The following is a 19,341-nucleotide window of genomic DNA, read 5'->3' as shown; positions in this document are numbered from 1 at the left end:
TGGGGCCTTTTGGGATTTTTGGTGTGTTTTGAAGGCTATAATTTCACTAATTTAAAGGCAGAGCTGCTGTGGGCAGGGGTGAGGGGTGAGGCTGCTTCAGGAGAGCAGGGAGAAGGTTTGGGAAGGGTCTGGGGTTCCCAGAATTTCGTGGGGAAGGAAATGTCCTCAGGGAGGCTGGGAAAGAGCCAGGGATGGAGACTGGGAGATGCTAACAGCAGGATCATCTGGAAATCCTGGAATTGTGGGGTTGGATTTTCCCTTGGAGCTCCCATCCCACCATCCCCAGCCCTGCCAAGGCCAGCGCTGCCCGTGTCCCCAAGTGCCACATCCAGGTGGCTCTGAAATCCCTCCAGGGATGGGGACTGCAGCCCTGCGGCTGTGCCAGCCCTTTCCGTGGGAAATGATCCCAAATCCCAGAGCTGGGCCTGGCCCAGGCTGAGGCTGCTCCCTCTGTTCCCAGGGCTCATTCCCTGGATAACTGGGGTGTGCTGGGGATGCTCATGGGGTGTGAGCACAGAATTCCCACATTACTGAGGTTGGGAGAGCTTTGGGGTGGACAGGGAGAGCTTTGGGGTGGACAGGGAGAGCTTTGGGGTGGAGAGAGAGAGCTTTGGGATGGATGGAGAGCTTTGGGATGGACAGGGAGAGCTTTAGGATGGACAGGGAGAGCTTTGGGGTGGAGGGAGAGCTTTGGGATGGATGGAGAGCTTTGGGGTGGACAGGGAGAGCTTTGGGATGGACAGGGAGAGCTTTGGGATGGACAGGGAGAGCTTTGGGGTGCAGGGAGCGCTTTGGGAAGGACAGGGAGAGCTTTGGGGTGCAGGGAGAGCTTTGGGATGGATGGAGAGCCTTGGGAAGGACAGAGACCTTTGGGATGGAGAGAGAGCTTTGGGATGGACAGGGAGAGCTTTGGGATGGACAGGAAGAGCTTTGGGATGGAGAGAGAGCTTTGGGATGGAGAGGGAGAGCTTTGGGGTGGAGAGGGAGAGCTTTGGGATGGACAGGGAGAGCTTTGGGATGGACAGGGAGAGCTTTGGGATGGACAGGGAGAGCTTTGGGAAGGACAGGGAGAGCTTTGGGATGGAGGGAGAGCCTTGGGATGGACAGGGAGAGCTTTGGGAAGGACAGAGGGCTTTGGCATGGAGAGAGAGCTTTGGGATGGACAGGGAGAGCTTTGGGAAGGACAGGAAGAGCTTTGGGATGGAGAGAGAGCTTTGGGATGGAGAGGGAGAGCTTTGGGGTGGAGAGGGAGAGCTTTGGGATGGACAGGGAGAGCTTTGGGATGGACAGGGAGAGCTTTGGGATGGACAGGGAGAGCTTTGGGAAGGACAGGGAGAGCTTTGGGATGGAGGGAGAGCCTTGGGATGGACAGGGAGAGCTTTGGGAAGGACAGAGGGCTTTGGCATGGAGAGAGAGCTTTGGGATGGACAGGGAGAGCTTTGGGAAGGACAGAGGGCTTTGGGATGCTTTCCCTCATGGCATTCCCTGTTTTCTGTGTCCTATTAAGAATATTTTGTTCAATTCTCAACTCAATATCTGCACAGCCCGTGTTTCACCAGTACAGCCAATTTCTCTCTCTCAAACCTCTTTGATTTTAACTTTGCTATTAACTTAATGAAACCCACAGCAGTGATTGGATTATTGCAGTGCCCCAAACACGTGGGGCCCTTTCCAGCTCTCACTTGGATTGAGGATGTTGGCAAAGGGGAGGAACAGGAATGAGTTGGGGCTGCTCTAATCTCATTAGCTGAAATATTTTCTGACCTGCCAGTGACTCTCAGGGCACGAGGAAAGCAAAAATCAAAGGCTTGGATGGCTGAGAATGGAAAAATTGCCATTAATGTGATTTTGTTGCTTTGACCTTTCTCTTCTCCCCAAAATTAATTTGGGAGCTTGGATGCAAAGCCAACATCCTGCCTTTAAAACAGGTTCCCACTTTTTGCCAGGAGAAGCTGAGGAATCTCCTTTTTCCTTGGCTCCCACTCCTTTGTCAGAGGGTTTGTTGGAATTTTATTCATTTCAGTTGTGCACTGTGTAAGGATGCCCTGAAGTGAGTGCCCAGGGAAATAACCATAATTCTGTATACACTTCTGTATTTTATATGCATTTAACATAAAAAATCTGCTGTATAGGAGATAAAAATTGCTTTCAGTCCCCAGAACCAAAACTGCTGGGGAATTTTGACCAAGCTCAAATTTCTCATTTTCCCCTTCTTGGCAGAGATCTCCCAGCTCCTGCTGCTGCTCCCTGTGCCCAGCTGAGCCCCTGGGAGCCTCGTGCTGGGGTGGGATGAGGGATCCCTGTGCCAGAACAATTCCTGCTGCAGCTGGAGCAGCGTGGAGAGAGCCATGAGTGCTGTTTGGGTGAGGTTTCATCTGATATAAAATCTCAAAGTGTCCCTGGACAGGGCTTGGAGCAGCCTGGGATGGTGGAGATGGTCCCTGTGTGTGGCACAGGGGTGGAACTGGATCCCTTCAGGGTCCCTTCCAACCCAAATCCCTGGCTGAGATTCCATAAAAACTATTATTTACTCTTATTATTTGTATGTCTGAAAAACCCTTCACCCTCTTTTTGCACCTTGATGCAGCCTGCAGGACTTTATTCCGATATCTGAGACAAGCAGATATCATCACTCAGAACAAACACCAGAGGTTTTCTCTTCCAGCTGGAACACTGAGCTGAGATCCCACCTGGTTCAGCTTTTCCCTTCCTGTGCCTCTCTGCCCACTCCTCCGCCAGCCTGGCCTCTCCACCCTGCTTTCAACAGCCCCCACACTTTGGGCTCCTCAGTCTTTTGCTGCCATTATCTCCGTGGGTTTCCTTGAAGTGCGAGGACATTCTTCATTAAATCTGCCGCTCCTTACAAATCCGTGCCTCTCAAATTGCTCCTTGCAGTTTTCCCTCCTGCTGCACTCATTAAATCCCATTTTCTGAGCTCTTGGGAACGCTGTGAGGACAGGCCCAGCTCTGGGGTTCAGCTGCATGAAAAGGAGCTGCAGCACCTTTTGTGAAGGGCTCAGGTGCTGCTGCAAATTCCAAAGGCTTTTCACTTCCTTGGGAATGATTGTTTTATTGCCTCTGCACGGGGAAGCTGAAATGAGGAGAGGAGGGGACCTGGAGGAGGTGATGCTGCCTGTTGAGCCTTTGGAAGAATCCATTTGGATTTCTGAGGAGAAAATCCATTAGAATTGTTAAGAGGGAAGCTCTAAAAGTGCCATAAACACTGAATAAAATGCACTCTCGGCTGGGGAGGGGGTCTGTGCAAAGCTGTGAGGATCAGCAAGGCCAGGGGCAAATCCTGCACCTGGCATGGGCAATTCCATATCCAGATTCAGGCTGGAGATGGAGGGATGGGAACAGAACTGGGAGAGGGACCTGGAGCTGCTGCAGGGCTGGAGCCAGGCTGGGAGAGCTGGGAATGTTCCCTGGAGCAGGGAAGGCTCCAGGGAGAGCTCCCAGCACATTGCAGGGCCTGCAGGGGCTCCAGCAGAGCTGCAGAGGGACTGGGGACAAGGCCTGCAGGGACAGCACACAGGGAATGGCTCCCACTGCCAGAGGGCAGCCATGGGTGGCATCTTGGCAATGAGGAATTCCTGCCTGGGCTGGCATTGCCACAGCAGCTGGGGCTGCCCCTGATCCCTGCAGTGCCCAAGGCCAGGCTGGAGCAGCCTGGGATGGTGGCATTGGAATGGGATGGGCTTGAAGGGCCCTTCCCACCCAAACCATTCTGGGATTTGGGACACTCAGAATCCATCCCCAGGGATTTTTATGGAAGTTGGGGATGGCAAAGGGAAGGGAGACCCTTCCTGGAGTGCTGAGATTGCCAGTGAAGCCCCCAGAGCCCAAAATGCCTTCCTAGAGAGGAGTCGGGGTGGGGATGGATCCAATGCCAGGCTGGGAGAGCTGGGAATGGAGGGAATTCCCTGGAGAGGGAGCCTGGGGTGGGATTTTGGGAAGGGATTCCCAGAGCAGCTGGGGCTGCCCCTGATCCCTGCAATGGCCAAGGTTGGACACTGGGGCTGGAGCAGCCTGGGATGGTGGGAGGTGTCCCTGCCATGGCAGGGGTGGCACTGGAGGGGCTCTGGGGTCCCTTCCCACCCAACCCATTCCAGGATCCCTCCCATCCCCATTTATCCCAAGCAGATCCTTTAAATTATTCTGCTGCTCCTGAGTCACCCATTTCATGGATGACAAATCCCTGACTTCCAAAATCCTGGAAATAAAGCAGGTTTGGGCAACGTGCAAGTCCAGAAAATCTTTTTATTTTTAAAGACCATACCCAGTCCATAAAACCCTTTTTGTTTTAAAGACAGGACCCCAGAGGATTCCCAGGTAAAACAGCAGCTGGGATGGATTTTTCCAAGATATTCCCTCTCCCAGCCCCTTCTCCAGCAGAATGTGACTAATGCTGTGTTAATTAATGCATGTTAATTATCCCTGTTCATATGTGCTGTTCCCAACCCCTGCTTTTTATAAACCCTGCACATTCCAGCGGGGGCTGGGGTTGAAACTCCTCAGGGATCTCAGGATTCCTTCTGCCCCCACTGGGACCTGCCTGGTCAGCAAATAATGATTTCAGTTAATTTGGGCTAAATCAGGTTGGGAACACCCAAAAACCCTTCACTGGGCAGCCTGGAGGAGCTGGGAACTTCCCCTGGAGGTGTTTCAGGGGGTGGCATCAGCACTTTGGGCTGTTTGCATCCCAAAAAATGGAGATTTGAGCATCTTTTCCATAAATCCAAGGGAATGATGATAAGTTCAGTGTGTTACAGTGAGAAAAATGCTGAATTTAGCTTTGAGCAGTGATTTTTTGGTGGAGAACTGAACGTGGAGCACCTGCTTGGTTTTCAGAGTGATTTTTTCCCTAATTATTGTCTGTTAGTACACAAAGGGGGGATGGGTGAGCAGAGCAGATGGGAGGAAACCAGATTGGAGTGGGACCACGGGATGCAGGGAAGCTGGAAAAGGACACCAAGTACTGCTGGAAACTCTGGGTGCACAGTCATTGTCATTGATCCCTGAAATTCCTGCTCCAGCCTTTCAGCAAGGCTGGGAACAGATTCTGCCTGAAATAATTCCGCTATAATTGACATAATTCACATAATCCATGCCTCTTTTGGAATCCTCAGCCCATAAAGAGGCAATTCCACGCGTTCCACGCTGCTGTCACCCCCGTGGATCCCATTCCCGGGCGTGGGAGGGGATAACTCAGATTTTCCTTGGGAGCTGTCAGGCCTTCCAGGGGGAGGCTCGTTAGTAATCCCTCATTAGGCTCATTTTAAGGCTCTCTCACGGATTTTAACGTCCTCCTTGATCTTTTAATACTCGTGAAAAAGCCTTAATTGATTCACCTGCCTCTCTCATTCCCTTTGGGTTTATCAGGCTGCGGTTATTAATCCCATTGGAGCCCTCCAGGATGGCTCCTGCATAATTCCAGGGATAATTTCCTTGGAATTTATCCTTTATCCTCGAGTTTCAGTGTGTCCCTGCTTGGGTTTGGTTAAATAAGTGTGGGTTGCTCTGTGTTTTCCCAACTCAGCAGGAGAGGAGGTCGGAATGGGAATAAATCCCAGACTTTGCTGCCACAGGTGGGGAGGGGAGCAAGGGAATGGGATGGAAAATCCCCATAAATCCTGTAAATGGATGGGAATGTGCTGCAGGGTTCCTTTCCCAGAGCTGTCTCAGACAGGAGAGGGCTGGTGGATTTTCCATCCCTGGAAGTGCCCAAGGCCAGGCTGGAATGGCTTTGGAGCACCCTGGGATAGGGGCAATGGGATGAGCTTTGGTCCCTTCCCACCCAAACCATTTAAGGGTTAAAATGGAAAATCTCTCCAAATTTGTGAGAAAGCTGGGACAGATTTGTCCTCCAGAGCAATCCAGCTATTTGAAAATAAATCTGAATAGTCAAATAATTCACTTTTCCCCAAAATCCTGTTTTGAGACAGTCAGGGAAACTCAGTTTTGGGTGGATTTGGGCATCACCAGTACTCAGTGCCAGCGCTGGGGATAAGGAGAGGAGGACACCAGGTGGAACGTTCCTGACTTTGGGAATCCCTTGGAGCCCAGGAAGATGAACATTCACAGCTTTTCCAGGCTCTCTGTGCTCCCAGGAGCATTTTGGGCTCTCTCAGCTCTGGGGTCTGGCACAGCCTCTGGGTGCTGAGTGATTAAAACCCCCCAATTAACAGCTCTTAATTGTGCTTGTCAGACTCCATTCCACTCAGGAATTAACCTGGGGAAAACTCGGGATTTCCAGTCATTCCTCCCCTCCCTCTCTGTGCTTGGTTTTATTCCCCTCAATAATTCCAAATTAATAACTGAGTTTGTATTTCATATTTTATCCCTGCTCCGTCCTTTTCCTCTTGGTGCAGGGGAAAGTCATGAGGATCTGTAAAATTCCATTATTCATTCCCAGGGCTGATTCCCATGCTGGAATATTTTGTCCTTAATGGCTGTTTTGTCCTTAATGGCAAAAAGACATTCCCAGTGTAAAAAAACACCAGCCTAGGTCGGGTTTCAGCTTTGCTTCAGCACAGGAAGGGGAGATAAATTGAATTATTTGTAATTTCTGCAAGCAGCAAGAGATTTGGATCTTAAAAACAGAGATTTGTGTAAGTCACAAGGAATGGGAAGGATCCAATCCTGATTTAAATTGGTTTAAAATACAAAAATAAATTTTAAAACAGTGGATAAGTTTCAGAGCAGTCCTGATTACAGGGCCTGGAGGGACAGCACACAGGGAATGGCTCCCACTGCCAGAGGGCAGCCATGGGTGGCATCTTGGCAATGAGGAATTCCTGCCTGGGCTGGCATTGCCAGAGCAGCTGGGGCTGCCCCTGATCCCTGCAATGTCCAAGGAAAGGTTGGAGCACCCTGGGATCATGGACTCCATGTCAGGGGGGAGAAACTTTTGAAATTTGGGGTTTAAAACCCAAAATAAGCCAGGGGGTGACAGAATGGGGACTCACTGAGGGTAAAAAGGGGGGAGATTGGTCCAGTTTGGAGCTTTGGCCTTGGGAGAGGAAATCCTCACATCCCTCAGCTGGGAACATCCATGGAAATCTCCGAGGGATTCAGGAAGTCCTTGAGGGATTGGGGAAGGAGCTGGGGTGGGGTTGGAGTAAAATCTGTGAGGAATTTTATCAGGATTTAATGGGAAAAAGTGCTCTGAGAACTCCTGGACCTGCAGGGGCTGAACCCTCAGAGTAAACTGGAGATGAACCCTTGGAATAAACTGGGGATGAACCCTTGGAATAAACTGGGGATGAACCCATGGAATAAACTGGGGGTGAACCCTTGGAATAAACTGGGGGTGAACCCTTGGAATAAACTGGAGATGAACCCTTGGAATAAACTGGGGATGAACCCTTGGAATAAACTGGGGATGAACCCTTGGAATAAACTGGGGATGAACCCATGGAATAAACTGGGGGTGAACCTTTGGAATAAACTGGAGATGAACCCTTGGAATAAACTGGGGATGAACCCATGGAATAAAGTGGGGATGAACCCTTGGAATAAAGTGGGGATGAACCTTTGGAATAAAGTGGGGATGAACCCTTGGAATAAAGTGGGGATGAACCCTTGGAATAAAGTGGGGATGAACCCTTGGAATAAACTGGGGGTGAACCTTTGGAATAAACTGGAGATGAACCCTTGGAATAAACTGGAGATGAACCCTTGGAATTTTGGGTGGGTTTGTTTTTATCCACCACGCACTGGAATTAAGCCTGGCTTAACAAGGCCTGGCTTAGTGCACATTTGAGCGGTATTAATGAGGGAATGGGTTTCTTCTCTGTGTTCCAGCTGTTCTGATCCTTCCCTTGGATCTCCTCTGCTCTGGTGTTCCTGAGTGGCGACAAACCCGAGGGAAAAGCTGGGTTTGTGTCCAGCTTAAATTAATCTGGGATTTGAAGGGTTTTCTCCTGTCCTCTGAGACCCCAGAACTTCATTCCCATGGGAAAGAGGCAGCTCAGGGAGCCTGGGCTGTCCTTCCCTGATCCAGGGACTCCTCATTACACCAAGCTGCACTGATTAAAGCTCTGCTCATTAACTCCATTTCCCTTTAACTGGGAGCTGGAGCCACCCCTCCCCTCTGGCTGTGGGGACAGTCCCCAGTGTCACCGAGCTGCTCAGGGAGAGGTTTGGTTTCCAGCAGGGACATTGGGAATCAGGAATCAGGAATTCATGAGGTAGCTCCGAGCATCTCAGGGAGGCTTTTCCATCCCAAACACCCAAATCAGGGTCGGTGCTGGAGCAGGGCAGGGTTTCCTCACCAGCTTTTGGGTTTTGGAGAGCTTCCCTGGGATGAGAGCTGTGGAGCCATGGAATGGTTTGAGTGGGAAGGGACCTTCAAGCCCGTCCCATTCCAGCTCCTGGTGACACCTTCCATCTTCCAAACCCTGTCCTTGCCGTGGCAGGGGTGGCACTGGGTGGGCTCTGAGGTCCCTTCCCACCCAAACCATTCCAGGATTCCGTGGGCTTCCAGCAGAAATTCCACCTCCCGCCAGACCAGGCTGCTCAGCCACACTCGCTGGGCTCTGTGTGTCCGTTGTTTTTTCCAAACATGGAATTCACCATTTCTGGCCACAGCCTCCTCCTCCTTAGCCAGGGACACTTAAACCAAAGTCTTGATTTATAATTGGATTTCATTTTTTAGTTCTTCTCTTCCTCTTGCCACCACACATCAAAGCCTGAGGAAAGCTCCCAGCTCTCTCCCAAACTTCCATCTCTGATTCTTGTCCCGGTGATCCAATTCCATGGCTCTCTCCAAAGTTCTCCAGACCCTTCTCCTGGTGCTCCAGCCCTGCTCCATTCCCTGCCCTGGGCACGCTCCAGGTCTTGTGAGGCTCCCAGGATTTGAGATGGGGCCTCCCCAGTGCTGGATTTTCTGGAATTCCAAGGGAAGGGGAGAGCTCCCGGGTGAGCTGTGGCTGGAGCCCTTGGTGGGGACGCACAGCTCGGGAACACCAGGATGCCAGACAGGGACAACCCCCCCGCCTTCCATCCAGGGACAGGCTCTGGATCCCTTCCCAATCTCCCATTCCCCAGCAGCCCATGGCATCTGCAGGTGGAAGAAATCCCTACAAATGCCTGATCATGGCTACTCCTCAAAGCTTCTCTGGTTTTTGCCGTTTTCCCCCATCCGTGCGAACGTTGGGATTTCCCACAGGCTCTCCCAATCGTGGCTGCTCCCTCTCTGGTTTCTGCTGTTTTCCTCCATCCATTAAAATGCTGGGATTTTCCACAGGTTCTCACTCCCAATCGTGGCTGCTCCTCACAGCCTCTCTGGTTTCTGCTGTTTTCCTCCATCCATTAAAATGTTGGGATTTTCCACAGGTTCTCACTCCCAATCGTGGCTGCTCCTCACAGCCTCTCTGGTTTCTGCTGTTTTCCTCCATCCATGCAAACGTTGGGATTTTCCCGCAGGCTCTCGCTCCCCCTCGTGCCCGCGTGGGGCTCCTGCAGCCTCCGGGCTGGAATTCCTCCCATCCCCTCCTTCCTCCAGCAGCCCGGCTTTGATCCCATCCTTCTGTCACGGCTTTCAGCGCGGATGGCAGTCCCTGTGTTTTTGAGGATTTGGGCAATAATTCCTAATTCTTGTTCTCCAGTCAGGGCTTTAATCCCGTTCAACCTCTGAATGTTGAGAATTTTATATTTACTGAGGTTTTGAATTGTTGTTTGCTCTGGAATTCCACCCTAATTGATTTATTAGTCAAAGTAGGGTTTAAAAGCTTTTCCTAATTGTTCTCCTTTTCCCAGAGCCGGGACTTGGAGCAGCTTTTCTGAGCAGATCAATGCTGGTATTTCATCAATTTGATAATAAACATTGGTTTGAGTCAGGGAATTGGAAATCACCATCCACAGGGAGTTAAAGGTTGGGGAGCATCAGGATTCGGTGTTTTCAGGGATCGTGGTAGGGAAGGAGGAAAATCCTGATTTCCTCATTCTGACCTAAAGCTGCATCTCATCTAAAACTTCAAAGGAGCCTAAATAGTCATCATCCACATTTTTTAGTTTGTTTTTTTTCCTAAAATAAGGTTGTAGAGCCCAGATGGGAAGCAATGGGAACACATCACTAGTGCTGAAATTCTGATCTGAGATATTATCCCAAACTGGAAAGGTTTGCAATGGAAAATGGAAACAACTTGGGGTTTAATACATTGGAATGTTTTGTGGGATCAAACTTCCCAGGAAGGTCTCAGAGGATCAGGTCCAGCAGGGCCACCTGTGGCAGGCTGGCCCGGCCCAGATCCCATCAGCTGTTGGATTTCTCCAAGGATGGAGCCTCCATGGCATGTCCCTGTGCCTGAGCAGTGTCACCCTCCCAGGAAAACTGGGAATTTCTCGTGTCCCTGTTTGTCCCTGTTTGTCCCTGCTGGCTCTTGCCCACTCTGGGTCACCACTGAGGGGATCCTGGCTTTGTCCTCCCTCTCCTCAGGTTTTGGCACCATCCAGGTCCTCTTGTGCCGAGGTGTCCTCGCTCCAGGCTGAGCATTCCCAGCTTCTCCAGGGATGCTCCCCTCCCCTGGCCACCACCATGGTCCTGCCCTGGGCTTGCTCAGGTTCCTCTCCTGTCCTGGGATGCCCAGCACTGGACACAGAGATGGGGACAGGGACAGGGGACACGAGTGGCTTCTGTGAGAAGCTTCCAGAAACCCCAGATTGGACCCACCACTGGCTGGAGCTGGATCCATCAGGGGTGGCGGGAGCAATTCCTGAAGGACTGACCTCATGGAAAGGGGATCCAGGCTGGAGCGATTCCTGAAGGACTGACCCCATGGAAAGGGAGCAGTTCCTGAAGGACTGAAACCATGGATAAAGGGATCCAGGCTGGAGTTCCTGAAGGACTGACCCCATGGAGAAGACACTGGAGAAGTTCCAGGGAAGGTTTAGGTTGGATATTGGGAAATTCCTTCCTGGAAAGGTTTGTCCATCGCTGGCACAGCTGCCCAGGGCAGGGCTGCAGTCCCCATCCCTGCAGGGATTTCAAAGCCACCTGGATGTGGCACTTGGGGACAGGGTCAGTGGTGGCCTTGGCAGTGCTGGGTTGGACTCCATGGTCTCCAAAGGCTTTTCCTACCTTAATGATTCCATGTTTTCCATGGAGGAAAGAATGCCCAGTGTGCAAGGACAGCGAGAGCTCTGGGAATCCTTTGGCTCCCTGGGAATATCCATGCTGTGCAAATCCCACATTTCCTTTTTCCTGGCACAAATTAAACTTGGTGTTCTTGGAGATGGGAATGGGATGGTCCCAAGGCAGCGGTGACCGGAAACTTCTTCCCATCTGGAAGGGAGAACTGCCAACAGTGGGAAAATACCACCCCAAATATAACAAACTGCCACACATTCCCAACAGAAAACGGGAATTCCAAAGGAAGAGTGGAAGTGCTCCCAGCCCCACCCTCACCCTGGCACTGCTGACAATCCAAAGAGGGCTCAGAAAGCTTTACCATGGAAATGTGGAATTTTGAGTGAATTTCAGTTAGGATGAAGCCTCAGCTCAGACCTTCATCCCTCAGACGGGCAGGATTGTGTTTGTATCCTGGTCTGCATGTGGAATTGTGCAGGAGATCCCTTTCCAATGTTCCTTCCTATCCTGTCTGCTCAGCAGAGGGAGCTGCAGCCCTTCCAGCAGCTCCGTGTCCCTGCTCCTATCCTTTAAAAGCGTTCACTGTGGAATGTGGAACTCATTCCGAACGGGATCCATCCTTTAGAAGAATTCCTCTTGCAATGTGGCGCTTATTCTGAACTGGATCCGTCCTTTAGAATAATTCCTCTTGGAATGTGGAGCTCATTCTGAACCGGATCGATTCTTTAAAAGCATTCCCCTTGGAATTCGGAGTTCATTCCGAACTGGATGGATCCTTTAGAAGAATTCCTCTTGGAATGTGGGCTTCATTCTGAACGGGATCCATCCTTTAGAAGAATTCCTCTTGGAATGTGGAGCTCATTCCAAACTGGGTCAATCCTTTAGGAGAATTGCCCTTGAAATGTGGAGCTCACTCTGAACCGGATGCATCCTTTAGAAGAATCCCCCTTGGAATGTGAATCTCATTCTGATCTGGATCCTTTAGGAGAATCCCCCTTGGAATGTGGAGCTCATCGGAACCGGATGGATCTGGAGCTGAGCTTTGCTCAGGATTTGAGGCATCCCTGCTCTCTTTGGGTTGAGGCTGCAGGAATTTTGGTGGTGCAAAGTGAAATCCTCAGTGCTGGAAGCCTCCAGGTCTAAATCCCGGGGACATCACTGCCGGATTCATGGGGATGTTGGAATTTTGGGGACACCAGGCTGGGATCATCAGCGGGTGATGCATGGACACGTCCTGCATGCCACAGCCAGGCTGTTCCTGACTCAAACACTGAGCAGAGCCGGGCTCAGTGGGAAATCAGAGCTGTGAAAACGGGCTGGATCTGAGCCCTGCCAGGATTTGGGATTTGGAGCAGGAATGAGGAACCCGTCACTGCTCTGAGCGTGAGCCTGGATCCTGAGGGGACCTCTGTGTGGGACACCTGTCCCTGAGGGCTCTGTGAGCTGTGGGGCTGGGCTGGTGCATCCCAGTGCATCCCAGTGCATCCCAGTGCGTTCCCAGTGCATCCCAGTGCATCCCAGTGCATCCCAGTGCGTTCCCACATGTGAGCGTGGAGGGACTCGCCGTGGGAGATGTGGGACGGCGGCGCCGGCGCCTTCCAGCTGCCCGAGTGGATGGTGAGTGACTGACCCTCTGCCTTTAACCAGCTGAATTCCTGCTGAGATCTTCAGGAGGTTCATGTCCAGGATTTAGCTGGAATGAGGCTCGTTAAGGTGGGAGATTAATGAGCATCGTGCATGAATGAATTGCCTTGTTAATAACAGCCAAGATTATCCCTCCGGTCACCCCAAATCTGTTGTATTCACAACCAATTTTTGGAATATGAGAAGGACTTGGAGAACCCACGGCATGTTCCAGAGATTTGGAATTTCATCTCAGTTCCACCTTTTCAGCTTAATTTTTGCCAGCAATTTACATTCTGCTGTCAGAATAAAACCTCTAAAACTTCCAGACACCCTCCAGGGCAACAAGCACTCCTCATTTGAGTGGTTAAAGAGTTTAGAATGGATCCCAAATATTAAATCCACTTTTCCCTCCTTCTCCACTGGAAAGAATTCCCAAAGCAGCTGAAAATAAAATTACATAGCTCCAAAAGCCAGGCAGGGCTTGGAAGGCAGAATTCCCTGTCTGTGTCCCGTGGGGTTTGTCAGTGTCCTGTGGCCCAAAACTGGACCAATATTTGTTATTTTTTCCTATATTTCTGCTCACATCTCCAATTTCTGGATTTGAAGTTGTCCTTCCTGGTAGTTCTTCTAAAAATACTTGGACCAATGCGATAAAAAGTTGGAATTCTGGTGCTCCTGCAAAGGAATTTGATTTTATTTACAAACATTGTCCATGCATTGGATTCAGACATCATTATTCCTTTTTATATCCAGCTTTACCTTCCATGCTATCCCTTTCTTAATTTTATGGATTTTATTGTAAAATTCCAGGTTATTCTGCCTCTCACTCATTTTTTGTGACACAGTTCTTTCGGCCTTCCCCCAAATTTAACATATTTTTATCAACAGTCAGGAAAGAATTTTGTGTTTTAGGGTTATCAGTGACAAACTTTGCATCATTCACAACTTCATTTATAGTCTCAAATGTAGATTTTTCTTTGTAAAAATGTGGAGTTTTCCTTAAAAACAAAACCTCTCCCTGTGGGTTCTCTAATTTTTCCATTATGGATTCGGTGCTTCTGAGATGGGGGTCAGATGACAAAAACTTTATTTAAATAGACTTTTTTCATTCTTATTGCTTTAATAATTTCCTTTTTCAGCGCAGTTTTATGATTTCATGGATGGTTTAAAGCTGCTGTGGCATCAAATCCATCTCCAAAGGGCTCCAGAGGGTCATGTCCTGCAGCACCGTTTTTAATCAGGATTTTAACTCGGCTCATTTGCATTTTATGGGGTTCCTCGGGTCAGCGTGGGAGGGAGCAGCCACATTTCGAGAAATAATTAGCCCGAGCTCTAAATTGCTCATTATCTTTAAGGTCATTATTCCAAAGAGTCTTTTAGGTCTTAATGTTCTTGCTGGGTCCCTGTTTTTACGTCCGCCTTTTATTATTAACCGAATATTGGAAAATTGTATTCGTAGTGAATAATAACAACAACAACAATAATATTATAATACAGAACATATAATAATAATATAGTATAGAATAATATGTAGAATAGAATAGAATAGAATAGAATAGAATAGATAATAGTAATAATAATAATAACAACAATAATAACAATAATAATTCCTTTGGATTGCTTCTTGGGAAAGCAGCTTAAAATATGAGTTCTCCCATATTTTGGGACTCTGATGGAATCACAGAATCCCAGAAGCTGGAAAATCCCCCTGAGCCCATGGAGTCCAAGCATTCCCAGCCCTTCCCAGGCCACCACTGCCCCACGTCCCCAAGTGCCACATCCACAGGGCTTTGAAATCCCTCCAGGGGTGGGGACTCAAACCTCCCTGGGCAGCCTTTTCCAGGGCTGGACGGCCTTCTCCATGAAGGAATTTCCCCAGAATCCCAGCTGGACCCCCTGAACACCCTCAGCAGTCAGGGAATGACTCCGTGTGCAGTTGTGGGAGGAACTATGGGATCCCTCAGGGTGGGGTGTCCTGGCAGGTGGTGACTCCACAGGGATTTTCCAGCTCCAGCTGCTGAGATCCCACATTTTAATGTGGAAATACCAATTTCCTCTTTTTCCTGTTTTTTGTGGGATTGTGCCCAACAGAGCTGGGATGGCCCAGGGGACCCATTCCGCTGCTGAGGGAGGAGATTTCTCTCTTCCTTGTCCTTCCTGTTGTCCCCACTGGAAGTGCCTGGGTTGGGGATTTCTGTTCTCTTCTTTGAAGGATTTCTCCTCCCTGCTCCCACCAGTTCCAAGGGATTCTCTGTCAGGTGTCCCTGGATCCCTGGCAGTGCCCAAGGCCAGGCTGGATATTGGGGTCCCCTGGGGGACAGAGGGAGGTGTCCCTGCCATGGCAGGGGTGGCACTGGAGGGGCTCTGAGGTCCCTCCCAACCAGAATTCCACTATTCCATGATCCAGCACTGGGCTTGATGCCTTGAGAATCAGACCTGGAGCAGAGGCTGGGCAGAGTTCCAGAGTAAAGCAGGGATTTATTCACAGGATCTCCTCCATGGCTGCACCTTGGGCAGCACCAGAGCCCAGCCAGGGCTGCACCCAAGATGACCCAAAACGGCCCCAAAATGCACGAGCGCTGCCGGGGTCTGTCCCTGGGATCAGCTCTGCTCCATTTGCACCTTGCAGTTCATTGTCCCATTGCAGCTTTAGCCCAGGCAGTCCCACCCTGCTTGTTTTTCTCTCTCCAGCCCACGGGGTTTGTGCTCCTGGGCTGAGATGTTTTTCCACTGGGAAAAGACTTCCCAGGAACTTTGACACTGAGCAGTGGCAATTCTTCAAGGCCACTGCCTTGTCCTGCTGTTCCATCCATAAGACAATGGATTTTAACTCATTCCATGCAGAAATTTAAATTCCCAGCTTCTTGGCAGGTGGATTTGGAAGCTCCAGCAATGCTGGAGAGCTTGTGCTGCTTAATCCCTCAGAAAACTCTTGTTTTCTCCTTTTGTTCCCCCCCCCAAAAAAATCCATGGCCAAGAAGCAATTAAAGACACTCAGAACAAAACATCTACTGGGATTGAGCGTAGTTCTCTCTGGTTTTATTTGACTGACCCAGATTGACACAGAAATTACAAAATAATTGCTGAGCTCTGGGGTGGAGATGAAGCAAAAGTTTTTATTTTTAGCATTTTTATTCAATATTGTTCCTTAATTTTAATGTGTTAGACTCAACCTTCATTGAGGGAAAAAAAGGGGTTTTTTTTCTCAGGAAAAGCCTTTGGATTTAAGTAACTTGGTGTGAAAACCTGCTGGAAAAGGAGTTTGTGCTTTGGTGTTACCATAAAATTTTATGATGTTAACATAAAGGCTTTGAGTTGACTTACACTGAGCTGAAGTCATGTGTCCCTTAGGATTTTGCAGGAGAAGGTTCATGGATAATGTGGGTAAAGGAAAATTTACCTGAAAAAACACAACTAGAGCTGCAATATCAAGTGAGAAAAGCAATGCTGATCCCAGGTTCTTATTCCCTGAGATATTTCCACACTGGAAATAATTCGTATTTCCATTTTTCACAGTTTTCAGTCATTTTACAACTCAGGAATTCTGTGGGATTTCCCCTCCTTTTTTCCCCCATCCATTCCTCCAGGAGTTGCTTTCATGTAGCTCAGGAATTTTTGCTCTTTTAGTGGATTCCTTGAAGTTTCCCCTGGAGATGGAAATGCCATAGAAGGAACATTTTGGGGAAGGAATTTTCCCTGGCAGTGTTTTCCATCCTTGGGACAACTGTTGAGCAGCAGGATCAGATCTGACCTGGTGGAAATCTGGTGTAAATCTGGTGTAAATCTGGTGTAAATCTGGTGTAAATCAGGTGTACAGAAAGAATCGGGGCTGGGAGAGCTTTTTATTCCATGTTCAGACAGAATTGGTGCTGAGGACAATCAGTGGTGCCCTGCTGCTTCCCAGATCCCTTTTCCTTGGAATCACAGAGTGGAATCATGGGGTGGGTTGGGTTGGAGGAGACCTCAAAGCCCCACCAACCTCTGCCAGTGCCTCACCACCCTCATTTTTCCCATTTTTTCTTCCTTGGATCATCTCTTCCCACCTAAAAGGCTGTGGAATGAGCAGACACCATGCAGGACAATGATTTTAATTTTGATTTAGCAGCTGGTGTTGTTATCCAAGGAGTTTATCCCTGATAATTTCTTGCCTGAGATAATTCCCATAAAAACACCTCAACACCCTGCCCAGACAAGCTGTGGTGCTCCATCCCTGAAGTGTCCAAGGCTGGAGCAACATGGGATGGTGGGAGGTGTGGGGTGGAACTGGGTGGGATTTAAGGTTCCTTCCAACCCAAACCATCCCACAATTCCATAATTCCCAAAGGATTGGAACAACACAGGGATGGGTGTTGGAGTCTGGACCCTTCCAAGGACAAACTCTGCCCTGGTTGCCGTGGGGGACACAGCGAGGAGTGGGATAATTAAAATAATAATAATTAAAAAGCACTTTGTCATCCAACAACCGCCCCTGTTGTTTTAGTTGCTCATTAGTTAATTTCCTTCTAACGAGGCTCCGTTAACGCAATCATCTGACATTGGGGGGAAAGGGAGAGAGAGCGGGGAGGGGAGGACCTGAGTTAAAGGAGCTTAATTAGCGAGTTAATTATAGCGAGCAGGGAAATGTTCTGGTTACATAAATAAGGCATTGTTATGCACACAGCAGCCAGGCCACGCTCAGAACAGGTCAGGGAACGCTGTAATTCCACACAAAACACAGGCAGGAATTGTTTGTCGGGACGCCTCATTAAGTCCCGGGGTCTGCCAAAAAAACAAAAAACAAAACAACAAAAAAAAGAGTCTGAAAATCCAACCGGTTCCCTTGGCTCCCCCCTGGCCGCGGTGAAACCGGAGCGGGCGGGCTCGGGATGGGCTGAGGATATAAACGGGGTCGGGGCATTCCCTGCTCCGTTCGGAGGGAGCCGCGCCCGGGCAGCCGCCAAGGCCACCATGCCCAACAAGAAGAAATACAACGTCAACGGGGAGCCAACGGGCATGAAAGCCCAGGTGAGGGCACTCTTGGGGACCACAGTAATGGGTTTTCTACTCAAAAGCGCGATCGTTTCTCTGCTACCTCGCTCTTCTTCCTCCTCTCCTTGCTGCGTCCACCCAGTCACTTATTCCTGGAGCTCCTTGGTTGGAGAAAATCCCAGTTTCTGGAGAGCTTCCCTTAATTTTCTCTTGGGAGCAATGAAGAGTAAAGGCAAACATATTGCTCCATGGTTGTTCTGTCTGGAGGAGTTGGTGGGGTCGGCACGGGGAAATTTTCCAGGAAAACCTTGGAAAAGGAGACCTTTTTTGCACGGAGAAGTAGCTCAAGGTGGCTCTTTGTGATGGAAACCCCAGGTCAGATGAGCTGCGGCTCATTTGGAATGTAAAGGTGAAACCTCACCTGCTTTAACCCCTTGTGCCCTGCAGGTGAGGTTTTCCACTGGGAATCGTTTGTTCCTGCTGGAAGTGGAAAGCAGGAGCTCTTGTGTCACTTCAGAGCAGCTTGGGCTCATAAATCCAAGGAGCTGCAGCTCTTCAAGGCTCCACAGCTTCTCCTTGGGGCTGTTGCCTTCAGAGGTGCTTTGGTGGGAGCCGACCGAGCCAAATCTCTCTTTTCATCCCATCTGGAACATTCCCATCTTCCCAGCCCGGCTGGAACATGGCTCTTGTGGGTTTGGCAGATTTGGAGCAGCCTGGCATAGGAGAAGGTGTCCTGTAGAACTGGATGATCTGTAAGGTTCCTTCCAACCCAAACCACTCCAGGACCGTGTGAAATTCCCTTTTTGCCCACTCTCTCCTTTAATCCTAAATGATTAAACCCAAAGAACGTCGGCCAACACAAGCCAAAAGCAGATCTGAGCCCTGACGTGGCCCTTTCCTGAATTTCCCTTTCCTGGAGCTTCCTTCACCTCCTGGCTGTCTCAGCTGAAGCTGAACCCAGCTCGTGGCAGTGTTTAAGGGGTTTAAACCATACAGGGTTTATTTGAGTCTGGTTCTAATTCTGCCTGAGTCGGTTCAGGACTTCTTTTGCTTCGTCATTTACTTGGTTTTGGATGTGTGAGGGCTCAGGGAGCTCTGAATTACCAAGATCACGGCATTGTGTGAAAAGTTGTGCTCAGTGTCCTCGAAGAGGTGATGCAGGAAAGGAAAATGTGAATTTAACCCAAATTATTCCCCCTTTGTTAGAATTCCTGCGTGTCTCCAGCTCCGCTTCACGCCAATAACCTCCTCCTGTGATGGAGCTGCTCAGCCGTGGAGGGATTTGTTCTAAATTAAGGGAAGAAAAAGGACAAAAAAGAGAAGTTATTTCAGGCCAGCAGCTTCTTAGAGGAGGAACATAAACCCTGGTGTGTGTGCAAAGCCCCTGTCCCGCCGGGATCAGGGTGTTAATCCTGGCACAGCCCTGGCTGTAACTTGAGTTTGGTGTGGGTTTTCCCTTCTGTGGCTGCTCCTGATCCGGTGTCGTTCTGTTGTGTACTCCTAAAAACTTGAGTTCTCCAGCCATCTGTGCTCCCAAATTCAACAGCCTGGAGTGACATCTCTAATCTTGGTTGGAAGGACTGAAACTAAACAAAATGGGCAATTTACCATATCCAGTCCCCGTTAAATAACAGGAACTGTGCTCTGTGCCATGA

The 19,341-nt window shown here is 49.6% G+C and overlaps 1 protein-coding gene across 2 annotated transcripts in view; it reads left to right on the top strand.

The window, feature by feature from the left end:
* The window catches only part of AHCYL2 (adenosylhomocysteinase like 2), a 63,982-nt gene that overhangs the window by 18,033 nt on the left and 26,608 nt on the right, over positions 1–19,341 (top strand). Inside the window, exon 1 of one of the 2 annotated variants that reach the window (XM_058806117.1) lies at positions 17,615–17,722. The exons of the other annotated variant lie outside the window; for it this stretch is intronic. Coding sequence (XP_058662100.1) covers positions 17,666–17,722 — 57 coding nt within the window. The 5' untranslated portion in view covers positions 17,615–17,665. Of the gene's footprint in view, positions 1–17,614; positions 17,723–19,341 lie in introns of those variants that run through there. 2 annotated transcript variants of the gene reach the window in all.

This window comes from Ammospiza caudacuta, chromosome 5 (genome assembly GCF_027887145.1).
Source record: "Ammospiza caudacuta isolate bAmmCau1 chromosome 5, bAmmCau1.pri, whole genome shotgun sequence".
Lineage (NCBI taxonomy): Eukaryota > Metazoa > Chordata > Aves > Passeriformes > Passerellidae > Ammospiza > Ammospiza caudacuta.
Note: the sequence above shows the minus strand (reverse complement) of the source record. Positions and strands in the feature narration are given on the sequence as shown.